General features: G+C 35.2%; 1 protein-coding gene across 3 annotated transcripts in view; it reads left to right on the forward strand.

The window, feature by feature from the left end:
• Nucleotides 1-13,634, forward strand: part of sev (receptor protein-tyrosine kinase sevenless) — a 343,357-nt gene that overhangs the window by 300,153 nt on the left and 29,570 nt on the right. For all 3 annotated transcript variants that reach the window (XM_081730952.1, XM_081730963.1, XM_081730953.1), the window contains exons 28-30: nucleotides 8,899-9,053; nucleotides 11,762-11,961; nucleotides 12,904-13,143. In XM_081730952.1, the coding sequence (XP_081587078.1) occupies nucleotides 8,899-9,053; nucleotides 11,762-11,961; nucleotides 12,904-13,143 (595 nt within the window). The remainder of the gene's footprint in view (nucleotides 1-8,898; nucleotides 9,054-11,761; nucleotides 11,962-12,903; nucleotides 13,144-13,634) is intronic.

Below are 13,634 nucleotides of genomic sequence, written 5' to 3' on the forward strand. Positions count from 1 at the left end.
TGACAGATGGGCGAAAGTGGTGGCTAGCGATGGACAATATTTTTCTTAAGGTATTTATGTATTTTGTGTTTGTACTACAGCTTCAATGTGTGCGTACCAACCGCACGAATTAATTCCTAGACCAAATAGAAAGGATAATAGTAATCATATTAATGAATGAGACTTGCTTTGCAAAAGTAACATTGAAACCGGGGATTAATGAACAGCTTACATTTTTAATACCACACATGCTATTAAATGTATGTTATTACTCTTAGAAAGACAGTAAATAGTACGAGTGTATGCTACGATATTTAAAGAAATATTTTTGTAGCTTCCCGAAACATGTTCGTTGCCATTAGGTGCAGTTTTCACTTTCTTGGAATACATCTAAACTCAACAATACTTAGAATCACTCCACGCTCCAGTTATACAAAATAATTCTGAAACCTAGAATTATGTTGAATTCACTAAATTTAGTTGTATATACACTCGTATACCCCTAAACATACCACTTCACTCGTATGTTACACTGCAAAACAATGGAAAAGGTAGTTGTTTCTTATTACTCTGTTTTTATTCAATATTCCTTACTATTAGAAAAGAAAGAAAATACATTTTAGAAACTGTCAGTTTTTATGCAGTTAAAGAATAACTTGTGAAAGTTTTTTTTGCGAAATATTATCTCAATTAGTTTCAAAGCAGCTGAATGACATTGTAAGAAATGAAAGTACGCTGGAATTATTGCGCTCCAATAGGTTAAATTTTAGACTATTTTTCGTGGCGTTTAAAACGCAATTCCTGTAGCTTTCTTAACACCACAGGAAAAGAAATAACCAATACGTACTCACGCAACGGCAAATATATGGTATCATTATTTTCTATGAACCAGTAATATATACAATAACTTTACATTTCCAAATTAAACTATATACATCAATGGGTCACTTCAGAAAAGTGGGGGGCAACTTCCCCCCTTTGCTCCCCCTAATCGCCGCCCATGTATATATATATATATATATATATATATATATAATATAGTGTGTATGTTACAAAATAACTGCATCACCTAAGAAAACTCGATACATTTTGAAAATTGTTATATATATTATGAAAGATATTTATTGCAATGGTTTCAAAGTATTTCTCATACTTACATCGTTTGGTGTTTTATCTACTACATATATATAGACAAGATATTCAATTTCAATATATTACATCATAATAAGCTACAAATAGCCATTACTACAAAAAGTATGAACATATTTGTTTTCATGCGCTTTGTATGAACGCATGTTAACATCTCGTTAATGAACAAGAAATGGATGCGAGTTTTTTTTTTTTTTAAACAGTGCTTTTAAGTGTATAAAAGCCATAATTCTGTATATAACCCATTCAGTACTTTGTGTGTTTCCCATATGCCGCTTTCAGTGCTGCCAACCTACTTGGCGTATTGTGTACGAGAGACTGGCACAAAGATACGTCTTCATGGAACCAAACTTGCACCGTAGCTTTAATGAGTAGTGATGAGCGCAAGAGTCTTGGTCTCGCAGTTTTTGCAAGAGTCTTGCATGCAAGACCAAGACCAAGACCAAGACCAAGACCACGAATAGCGGTGCAAGACCAAGACCAAGACCAAGGTGTGCAAGAACAAGACCAAGACCAAGACCATACCTGCAAGACCAAGACCAAGACCAAGACTCTTGCGCAAGAGTCTTGCACAAGTACTGTACTACTTGAATTTTTTTATACAATGTAAAAAAGGAGAAAATTCATTACATCTTTTACTTGAATTTTTTTACTTCAGTAAAAGTGACACTAGAGTGAATGTGTTCCCAATAGTGTTATGCAATCCGTGTGAGTCGATTTGCCCCTGTAGCATATAGCTACAGTATATCGTTTCCTGAATTGGTTGTTCGCGTTTTCTGTAGATATTGCTCGTTTTCAAGCCACACAGGTGTCATCTTGCGCCATGTAAGCTATTTTGGTGGACAAACATCGTGTGCGTGGGTTTTCTTAGGTTTTTTTCGTTTCCTCCTACTTTCTTCATTCCATCATTTCAGTCTTTTTTCATCATCACCGTCTCCCTTAGCGTTGGTGCATTACTGTGGGACGTTAAACTATAGATACTTCATTTCATTTCAAAGCATACTAGTGGTGTTCTTCTTCCAAAACTGAAGAGAAATGTAGTATTGAACATCGGTAATTCCGTACACCATAGGTGCTGACTACATGAGTATGGCCTTGGCTATGAGACTCAAGCATCCGTTGTAAATTTTTAATGTGTGCTCATAAAATCAATATCGAAATAACATTTTCATGACATTTCAAAAACTTAGTGCTTGTGACCGCAAGTTTGATTTCATGGGCAGATGCTTATACGTTGAATAATTGTTTATTCATATAATTTTTAGCCTCCTTAGGTATACGGCACATCGGAGATTGAGCGATATAACATTACACTACAACAGTAAATCTATATTATAAAATTGAAAGTGACTATGCTTGTGACTCCCAATCTCTTGAACACTCTTGAATCACCAGCTCGAGATCGATCAAATTTTCAATATATATCAGGTTTGGGCCTGGAATGTTATTTACCAGTTCACTTTGAAGGAGCAACGTATGGGAGTAGGAGGAGGGGGAGGTATACAAAAATCAAAATAAATAAAAATAAAAGTGACTAAGTTTGTGACTTAATAACTCTTGAACCACCCAACCGATCTCGATCACATTTTCAACATAGATGAAGTTCGGACCTGAGATGGTTTCTGTCATATCACTTTGACGATGGAGCTTAGGGGCCGGGGAGAGGAGAGATATTTAAAAATGATCGAAAATGACTTATATTAGAGTGGAGTCTATAGTTTTCGGGGTCGCTGAGATAAACAATGACACTTCCGATGCTGTTTAAATCCAAATTTAGCCTCGTAGCTTGGCGGTGGGAGGAGAGATATCTAAATATGATCGAAAATTAATATTAGTGTCGAATTCATAGTTTTTGGGGTCACGAAAGTAAACAGTGATACTTCCGATCCCGTTTAAATGCAAATTCAGCACCGCAACCTGGGGAAGGGAAAAGAAGGAGATATATATAAAAATTATTGAAAATGACCATTATTATCAATGTCAAATTCATGGTTTTCGAGGTCATTGAGATGAACAGTGATACTTCCGATGCCGTGCCTTGCAACATGGGGGAGGAGGAGATATATAAGTTTATTGAAAATGACCGATATTAGTGCCGAATCCATAGTTTTCGGTGTCTCTAAGATGAACAGTGATGTTTCTGATGCCGTTTAAACCCAAATTCAGCCCCGCAACTTGGGGAGGAGGAGGGGAGAGAAATATAAAAATAATCGAAAATGACCGATATCAGAAAGCGCTTAATAATAATGAAAAGTGACTGATTAACGAAACATGAAACATATTATTATTATTATTATTATTTAAAATTTAACCCAACGAAGTGGGTAATTGATGCTAGTAATCCATATTCACAAGTGAGACTGATTTTATACAGTTATTTTAAATAACTTGTAGTTTGATGTCGTTATTTTGTATTTCTAATATAGGTCAAAAGTATTTATACAAATTGAGTTTATAGAAAAGACATAGACAGACAGACAGACAGACAGACAGATGAGTCGTTTTTAGTTTTCACTTAAATTATTCTAAAATATTAAGTTTTGATTATAATAATTATTTTATTTTTCTCTCTTTTCTGTCGATATTCTAAACATATCGTCATAATAATCATTAAAGCTATTCTGCCATTATCGGCTGGTTGCTTGCTGCAACTGAGAAACATAGATGTATGGTAGTCCTCAGCTAGTCTCTTCGTCTTAAAGTAGCAATTTTCTTAATATCTTCCTTCAACTACAATTTCCTTTTCTCCCTCTCTCTTTTTCCTTTCACCATACCCTCTAGCACGTCCTCCACAGCCAATATCCCAACCAGTTCCTCTTTCTCCTCTTATCAATATCTAAAATTCTTCTTTTTTCTCCTACTGCTAATATTTCTAACACCTTCTCATTCGTTTTCCGTTCGACACAGCTAATTCTCTCCATTTTTCTCCATGCCCAGGTTTCGAAAGTCTCTAATTTTTTCCATCGCTTTTGCGTAATGTCCATGTTTCTGCCCCATTGGAATCAGTAAAACAAAATCTCAATATTTAATTATAAGTTTGTTTAACACAAAGATTAGCTAATGTGGTTGAAAAGAAAAATCTGACGCCTTTAGAGTGTAAAAATAATTTTGCATTTCATGGTATTTCAATTATCTGTACCGTTTTGATTTTCTTTCATTCGTCTCAGGGGTAGCCTCCCCAATTTTGGAACCTGTGGAGTGTTGGATCTGTTAAAAAATATAAAAAGATTAGCGAAGCGTGGGCACCCAATAAAAAAATAAAGGTCATTACTTATGTTGTACACTATTATCATACTTACACGAAGATAAACTATGTTACATTTAAAAACATATATTGTATTTCCGTTACTATTGGAGCATTGTAGAATTTATTATCCCTTATATCCAGAGTAAAATTTACCTATGAAAAACATAAGATTTCTTAAAAGCAAAACTTGCAAGACTCTTGCAAGCAAGACCAAGACTGGGTGTGCAAGACCAAGACCAAGACCAAGACTGGGTTTGCAAGACCAAGACCAAGACCAAGACCGAAGGTTCCAGTGCAAGACCAAGACCAAGACTGGGTGTGCAAGACCAAGACCAAGACCAAGACCACCCCGGTCTTGGTCTTGGTCTTGCATTTGCTCATCACTATTAATGAGCTCTTTCCTTGTTTGGAAGCACTTCCCTGAAAGCTTTCGAGACATGATATGCAATAAATTTTTAATATGATTCATGTCTGGAGAGTTAGGTGGCCACCAGAACCTTTGGATATTCATGTCTGAAAACAACTTCTTAACCACAGCAGCTCTGTGACACGGCGCATTATCATCTTGAAATATGAAGTATTCTAAATTTTTGCCTGAGAAATGATCCCTTGCTGTTGATAGAAGTTTACGGTTTAAAATGTTCATGTAATACTATGCATTAACTGATCTGTTGCAAATTTCTAGTCTTCCGACACCTTTCGACGTGAAACAGCCCCACAACATTACACTCTTACCAAACTTCTCTGTCGGTGATATACAGTCGCTCTTCCCCACTTCTCATCCACTGTCATTCCCAAGCACCCTTAACTTTTTTTCCATCGGAGAAAATCACATATTCTTCAACATTCCACGCTCCGTACATGCTAAGAAAGCGTTTCTTGGCTCTTACGAGCTTTGCGTTAAGTATCGGCTTCTTTCTAGGTGTTTTCTTCCGAATTCCTTGTTCCTTTAGTCGTCTAACATCTGTCACGTAGCTTACACTAATACCAGTATCATCGGACACAGTTTGAGCAATTTGTCGTGAAGATGACGCTCTGCTTGTCAGAGCTAGAGCCTTTGTTTTTCTGTCTATCCGAGGGCTTGTTTTTCGTCTTCGGCCACATTTGTCTCTCAAAGAGGACTTATTATACATTGTTTGCTTTTTAATAACCCTACCAACCGTTATGTGATGCAGTTTAAGTTGTTTTGTAATTTGACGTTGCGAAATGCCCAGACAGTACAACGACACTATCTTCCCTTGTTTACGAGGGGATGTGTCGTTCAGTATTTTACCCATTTTTAGTACGTAAGCACACTAAGTACTGAGAAACAATCATAAAGCACTAAACATCATATACAAAACATATAAACAACAACTCACAAGTACAAAAGGTCACGTATGGAATACATTTTCATTAACAACGATCAGCGGATCGCCATTCACTTGTGCATACATGAGGCAGCCATTTGCATAGTAAATGCACTGCCACCTGTTGAGCAATGATCACACAAAATCCATGAGTAGTAATAAAAAAAAAACATATCAAAATGCAATGGCTAACAATAGTGTGATACGTTAAGCCCCTTTAGAGATAAAATTAATTAACAATTTTCTAAGGGATCTTAAAAACTTTAAATTTTAGCAGGTGGTGCAGTTATTTTGTAACAGACTGTATATATACAGCTCCCTATATATATGATGTAAGACGTGTCCAGAAAGTAAGTACCGTTTCATTTAAATGCCACCGCAGCGCTAGTATCGGCGCTCCGCGCTAATTTCACTGGTTCTTGCCTTTCTACTGACGTCAGTACGGTTGAGTTGTCGCGAGTGTACTGTGTCCTGTGATCGTTTACAATATTTAAAACAATTGCTGAACCCGCCGACTGCGAGATCCGTTCTATTATCCACTTTTTGAATACAAGGAACGTTAAACCGGCCGAAACTTATCGTCAAATTGTAGAGACTTAACGGTGAAAATGCAATAAGTGATGGAATGGTGCGAAAGTGGGTGAGGCATTTCAATGAAGGGTTGACAAATGTTCCGTGACGAACCATCAAGTGGGTGGCCTTCTATTGTGACTGATGAGTTGGTGAGAAAAATGGATGAGAAAATTTGTGAGAATAGATGCTGCCATCTGACTACCACTTGTGTTCCTGCATCTGAAGCGCGAGCTTGGCGGTAAGTGCTTTGAAAGTGACGATGACGCAAAATAAGTGTTCTGGAGTTATGGTTGTCTTCACTGGCGGGATGTTTCTTTGAGAAAGGTTTGCACAAGTTGGTCAGCCACTATGACAAGTGTTTGAACGTTGGTGGAAACTATGTCGAAAAAATAGTTTAAGGTGGGCTCTTTCATGTAAAAATAAGTGGCTTAAACAAACCTGTTTTAGTATTTTGTTTTTCAAAACGGTATTTTCCGGATATGCCTCGTATAATTAAATTTAGTCAGTACTATTAAAATGAAATTTTATTACTAAATTTAAAATTACTAAATTTTAATTTTCACAAAATAAAAGATATTTAAATAAATTTAAAGGGGAAATCAGTAAAAGAAAACCATTTTAGTTCATAAAAATAGCTTACTAAAAATGGACTCTATCATTCCACAGGATGGAAATTTTATATATATATATATATATATATATATAGATAGATAGATAGATAGATAGATAGATAGATAGATAGATAGAGAGAGAGAGAGAGAGAGAGAGAGAGAGAGAGAGAGAGAGAGAGAGAGAGAGAGATGTAGATAAAATTAACTATCTTTATGAAAGCTGATGATCAATGGAAGAGCGTTCACCTCTGGTGCTTGGGGTCCTTGGTTCGATCCCAGCTCGCGCCAAGTGCACTTTGTGGTGAACAAACACCGTGTGCGTGGGTTTTCTCGGGGTTCTCCTGTTTCGTCCCACGTTCTTCATTCCATCATTTCATTCATTTCTCATCATCGTCGTCTCCTTTAGCCCAACCGACATAATCGTAGGACGTAAAACTCCAAGATTTTTGAAGCTGATGAAGATAGTTTTGGAGGATTGTGTAAAGAGATTTAACACTCAAGTTTCGGAAAAACTATTTAGGTTTGTCTGTTAAATAAATAAATCAAAACAGCTCTATTTTCGTGAAGATTGTTCCATCTCATTTTGAATAGGAAAGACTATTCAGCTAGCTAATGACTTTGGAAAGAAGTAATATAAAAGCGATTTTTTAAAAAAGTATTTCAGAGAAGTCATAAAAAGAAGTAAATGCAGCCCTAACCAGGGACGGATCTAGAAAGTGAAAACTGGGGGAAGGTGGGCAGCCAGAATCCAGATTATGGCAGGTATATCATGAGATTACTATAAATTTCCAAAAATATATAAAGAATAGCTTGTTATTTTTTCACTGAAAATAGTTCTTACTAAATGATTTTTTTGTATGAAATAACCACAAAAGCAGATTCCTCGATATAGTCTACATAAACGGCTTTTAGCACACAGAAAACTATGATATTCATATGTCATGAAAATGTTAAATCGGTTTCTCACAAATCACCTCCTAAGTGAATTTGCCTTAGGTCGAGGCTTAGCTAAATCGCTCTTTTGCACCGTAAATAGCAGATTTATCCTATTTTATAAAAATCATTAGAGCCAGTGGTGGATCTAGCCCAGAAAAGTTAATTTAGTCTTGGAGAAATGGGTACCAGGAAAAACTTGAATGGTAAAGGCAGGCGGACCGTGTTGTTGAGTAGATTCCTTCCTCTAAGTGCCGAGATAAGGAAGAAGGGGCTCTGTGGATCAGTGGTAGTGCTCTCCTCTGACGCAAGAGCTCCCTCGTGGCTAAGGGCTTAGTGTGAGCACCTTTGGCGTGGGGAAAACCCGAATTCGATTCCCCGCGCGCGATCTCATGTGATTCGGATTCCACGTTAATCTGTTGCGAGTGGTTCCCAGTTCCCGTGGTTCACAACATCGTGTTCGTGGCTTTTCTCAGAGTTCTCCCGTTCGTCCCACATTTTCATTCCGCCATTTCTTTCATAATCATTCACTTTCATTAATCATTCGTAGGAGGGCACGGTGGCTTAGTAGTAGAGTGCTTACCTTTGGTGTATGGAGTCTCTGATTCGATCCAGGCAAGTAATTTTGTGGTGGACAACATCGTGTTTGTGGGATTTCTCGAGGTACTCTCCTTTCCTCCCACATTCTCCTCCTACCAATTCTTCCTTGGTCATTCACTTGCCTTAATCATTCGTCTCCCTTAGCCTAAAAAAATAATAGTGGGACGTTAAACTGAAAGATTTCACTAATCGTTCGTCTCCTTTAGCCTATAGAACATAGTGATGGGATGGAAAACTAAAATATTTCATTTTTTCAAAGTGTTGAGGTCATAAAGCAATGGATCATATATTTACAGCGCTCGTAGGCCACATTGACTTGTCTGTCTCGAATAGGGGGAGGGGCGTATCCTTATAATTTAATTGTATGTTTTATAAAATAATGTTATTATTATTATTATTATTATTATTATTATTATTATTATTATTATTATTATTATTATTATTATTTTAATTTTAGGTTCGCGCTTATTCTGAAAACAACAAAACTTACAGTGATAGTGAAGAAATTACAGTATCTACATTCCAAGAGCCTAATAACATTACATTAGTAGCTGCGTCGCCGTACAGTCTGAATGTTTCTTGGACTCCATCTAACAGTGACACAGTTGTAAGGTAGGTCTCTTTTTTTCTTTCTTTCTTTCTATATGTTGCTTTTTTTTTGACAGAAATTCTGATTTTTATGTCTGAGTCAAATTATAAAGCCAATTTTAGGAACTGACATTGTATGACAAAGTACGTGACCAGTACAAACAACTGGCAAATAAAACTATGCACAAAGTAAGAAAGCGTTAACAAGTACATACATTATACCGTACGGAAGGATATTCAGATGATGATTTAAAGGGATGAATTAGTCTTTTTTTTTTCTTTCTTAAAATTTCATATTCCAATAGTACTTGGTTTTACTCTTAATGTAAATCACAATAATAATTCTTACTGCATATTGTGTGTAATTTACACAAATAATGAGTAGTAATTCATTAAGATAAATCGATCTTTTAATAAACAAAACAGGACATTGACTTCAAGATCTTACCCTCACAGCAAGTTTCCAGTGACTAGAATTCAGTAACAGTCTACATTTAATTAATACATAACCACACCAATAAAATACTGTGTATTGGATCTGTATGCTCATTTGAGATAGAAATTTGAAAAATACTTTAGTATTGCGTTATTATTGCTACCCTAAGGTTATAAGGAATCACTTGTTAAATTAATTATAATTAGGATTGTAAATTTGAAATATAGTTCTCCATTTTTATCATATGTATGCTTCCAAGGAGAAGGACAAATACTTGTGTAAATAAGGTAAGAATAATGAATATTTCACAGTTATTTACTTTGGCTTTTACTAAAAATAAAAAGCAGTTTTATAAATTATTAATTTTTTGCAGCTTTTTTTTTTAAATAAATTGTATTATTAATTAAATCTAACCAAACGTATTATTAATTGTGAAAGTAAAAGATTTCTTTTTACTTCGATTGCTTATAAAGTGAAAATTAAGCAAATATTTTATTTAATTATATGATTTAAGGACACAAGATGTTGAAATATTATCCAGATTTTCTCTTTACAAACACTGGAGGTGAGAAGTAAGAAGCAAATGACATATTCTTAATGAAGTGTTATTATTTTATTTTGGAATATTATTATTAGACGAAAATTACTAATGAAAAAAGAAACCATAATAGAAAATACTATTCCTTCTGTTTGATACTTCTTCAAATACTTTCTTTTCATTCGTATACTAAATACTAAAATGTTGTTGTAACACTTGAGAAAAGATGGTATATGTTGGTTTAGACGAGAAACCTTGTTTGCCTTTAACTGAACGATCCTATAAGAATCAGCCAGACAGGAAACCTGAAGAAAGTAAACGACAGACAACATCTCTTTTTCATTCTAGTTTTAAACCTTTACTGCTTCTTCTTCATTTCTGATAAACGAGGAAGCTTTCTCACTGACTCTAAACCTCAATTTCTGGATTAGTTAAAAAGCTTGGGTGCTTAGTTCATGAGGAGATTCATGTTTTAAGATTGAAGTAGAGAGGTTCAGTTCTGGAAATTCGACTTGAGATTTCTGACGAAAGGCAATGGGCAATGCAGACAGAGAGAGGTGTTAATGTAAATAGAGATAGGATGTAGAGAAGGAACTTTGGAGAGAAGACCAGTTTAGAACCTCAAAGTAATGTCGAAGGGCCATTTTGAGAGTCTACTCAGAAGCTCAAGATGTTCACTAAGAAAGACTTCTCAGCAGAGTCCGTGCCTGGAAGCCGGCCACCCAGCCATACCTTTATAACTATGTGAATGTCTAGTTTCCATATTTTAAAGAACAACAAAAACAAGATTACCTCTCTTGCATCGCACCAGATACTGTGCTTCAGGTTTCCTTCTATTCTTCTTCAGTGATTTACTTTCAGCTTTCTAAGTTACACGTTTTCAAAACTTAAATGTAGTTATAGGAAAATTTTAAAATGCTGTCTGCGCTTTCCGAGACAATGAAACCATAATTCAAATTACTGGAAGCAAGAAGTTCAACAAGTCTACTTCTTCTAGCCCTGACGTGTAAACAATGTTGTATCATCAAATTGACACAATTTAAATGGAAGGGTATGATACTTTGTAGATAATGTTTTGCTTATGATCTTGATTGACGCTTCCTTATCGATAGAGCTCTTTAAATACCTTAAACAAGACTGAGCTTCCTCAGTCCCTATTTTTAAAATTTTACAATAAATTTGACTGCAGTATCATACATGACATTCTCTGTGTCATGCTTGCTATTAAACACCTGCACAAAATACATGATGCTCCTTGACCAGCCAGAAGGGTGATTTCAACATGTTCCTCACAAATTTATTTTATTTTGGAGTTGCATCTGCAAGAAAACTAATCTTTATAATTCTTAAGTATGGAGACTTTTGGGGCACAATATGTGTTTTTTTAAGCATATTTAAACAAATATAAAAATGAAATCCGTAAAAATACTATAGTTAACACATTCACTACAAATTATTGAAATACCCAAAAGCACTCAAATATCAATCACTTACGGATTTCAAAACCTCGTCTTTCATAATTGCTTTAAAATGTAGCTGACTTAAGCTAAAAGAGCAGAGCAAAGTCTAAAAATTAGATCAACTAAAGTCGAGTATGGTGGGCAATGTGTTAAAATACTGTTCGTTTCAAAGAAAGAAATTATCATTCATGTGTAATCACTTCCTTCCTTGAAATGTGTGTATATATATACCTATATACTTTTAAAGTCTTATTACGATATGTTAATCGTAATGCACAACTTTTCACTCTTATTACAGCCACAGTCTTCAGTATTGCGAAGCTGGATCATGGGATTGGAAATCTTTAAAAGCAGCGACAAAAGCTGATGTGTATAATTATTTTATACCAAATCTTTCACCAAAGACATTGTATGTGTTTCGATTGGTACTTGTTTATGAGCTATCTTCAGCTCCCTATTTCTGGCCAGTTGATGGAGGATTTAACTTCGAAACTTTAGGTAAGCTTTTATTGGAATTGTAAAAATATTTTATTTTACGTTATCTGTATGTAAATTAGTATTAGTGCCCACAGAGCACGCAGTAAAAGAATTTCCTTTTAGCTGTTGCCTAATTCACGATCTTGAACTTTTTAAAAAAAATAATAAATACACAATCTGGATATGTAGAAGTTTACAGTAACTAAATGCATTGTCTTTATCATTTCATACGCGAAAATTGTTTTATAATTTAACTAGACATGTTAGTTACCCATTATTAGTTGATATGATGGGATACATATACAGGGTGTTTTAAAACAACATCGATGTTTGGGAGGTGATTCCTGACACCAAGATAAGACAAAATACATAAACCAACCTGGGTGTAGATGTGTCATTTCGGAGTTATAGACTGCCCAAAACCTGAAAAAAAAAAAAACTTTAAAGGTATATAGCACCAGTACTATGTTATATACCGTAGTCGGGTCAAGACTTCACTTAGGAACTAATATGTGCGCTATCCAAAAATACATGTTTCAGAATCCTGCAGTACTCACGCAACAATTTTTATAGAGGGAGTTTGGCTACAATATATTTAAGTGCTGACTTGAACGAATAATAAGTCAGTTATAGCTGTTAACCTTTACTTCATTTCTATTTTATTTTGCTTTCATAATACGTTTTCTTTTTCATAATAACTTGCAATGTATTCCAGTACTAATAACCTGTAGTAATCTCGAAAATATTACTATATATTTAGTGTATTGACGAAATCATTTTGTACAAGATACTATGATGGATGACAAATCTGTAAACTTGCTGTGATTCGAGCAACTCTATTCATGAGAGCTATCAACCATTTTCGCGTTTTGGTAAGTGTTCATTTTCACTTTCAACACACACACAAATGTATCATACTGCAATTTTGATTCTCTAATTTCAATTTGTTTCTTTTGTTTGAAGGTGACAGACCCAGTCCTCCGGGAACACCAATTATTCAGAACCTACGAAGAGATGTGTATCAAGTCACGTGGGAACCTTCAAAAGAAAATGGCGCTGAAATAGATTTCTACGACCTGGAGCGGAAACCAGATTCTGGTGAGCGAGTGAAGAGAGAGACTAACCTCACATCAGATAAAAAGGAGGATACTCCGAAAGCAAGTAGTAATAATTCTAATTGGACTTCAGTTTATACTGGAATAGGTAAGGAGTTTGTTAGTATGTTTTTCTTTCTTCTATTATTTTTACAGTAAAGTTTCGAGAAGTTTGACTACAGCTGTCATTTTTATTGAGTCGTTTATTACAAATTATGCGAACTTAGCACTTACTTAATGCATCACAATTCCTCCTGTCCTAGTCAAGAGACGACAATATGTAGTTTCACTCTGTTTCTATCATATACTTTTATGTTTTTATTATTTCCTCTGCCATAAAAATCTAATAAATCGATTTCTAATTAAAATAGATTTAACGAAACCCGTCTTCGACTCGTTAGCCCTTATTTATTATTTCTCACAGAAGCCTGTGCGCGACATCTATAGGGTATGTTCTAACATTTTACGAGGCTTTATTTATAGAATGATGGTTTGGAGTAGCTATTACGACTGGATACCTTTCCTGATGTGAACCTTCGAAGTTTTCCCGGAATTTGAACCGGCACCAAGTTGGACTGGATTGCGCCCCTAATGACTGAG

The sequence above is a fragment of the Thermobia domestica genome, chromosome 1 (assembly GCF_964235325.1).
Source record: "Thermobia domestica chromosome 1, izTheDome1.hap1.1, whole genome shotgun sequence".
Taxonomy (NCBI): Eukaryota; Metazoa; Arthropoda; class Insecta; order Zygentoma; family Lepismatidae; genus Thermobia; species Thermobia domestica.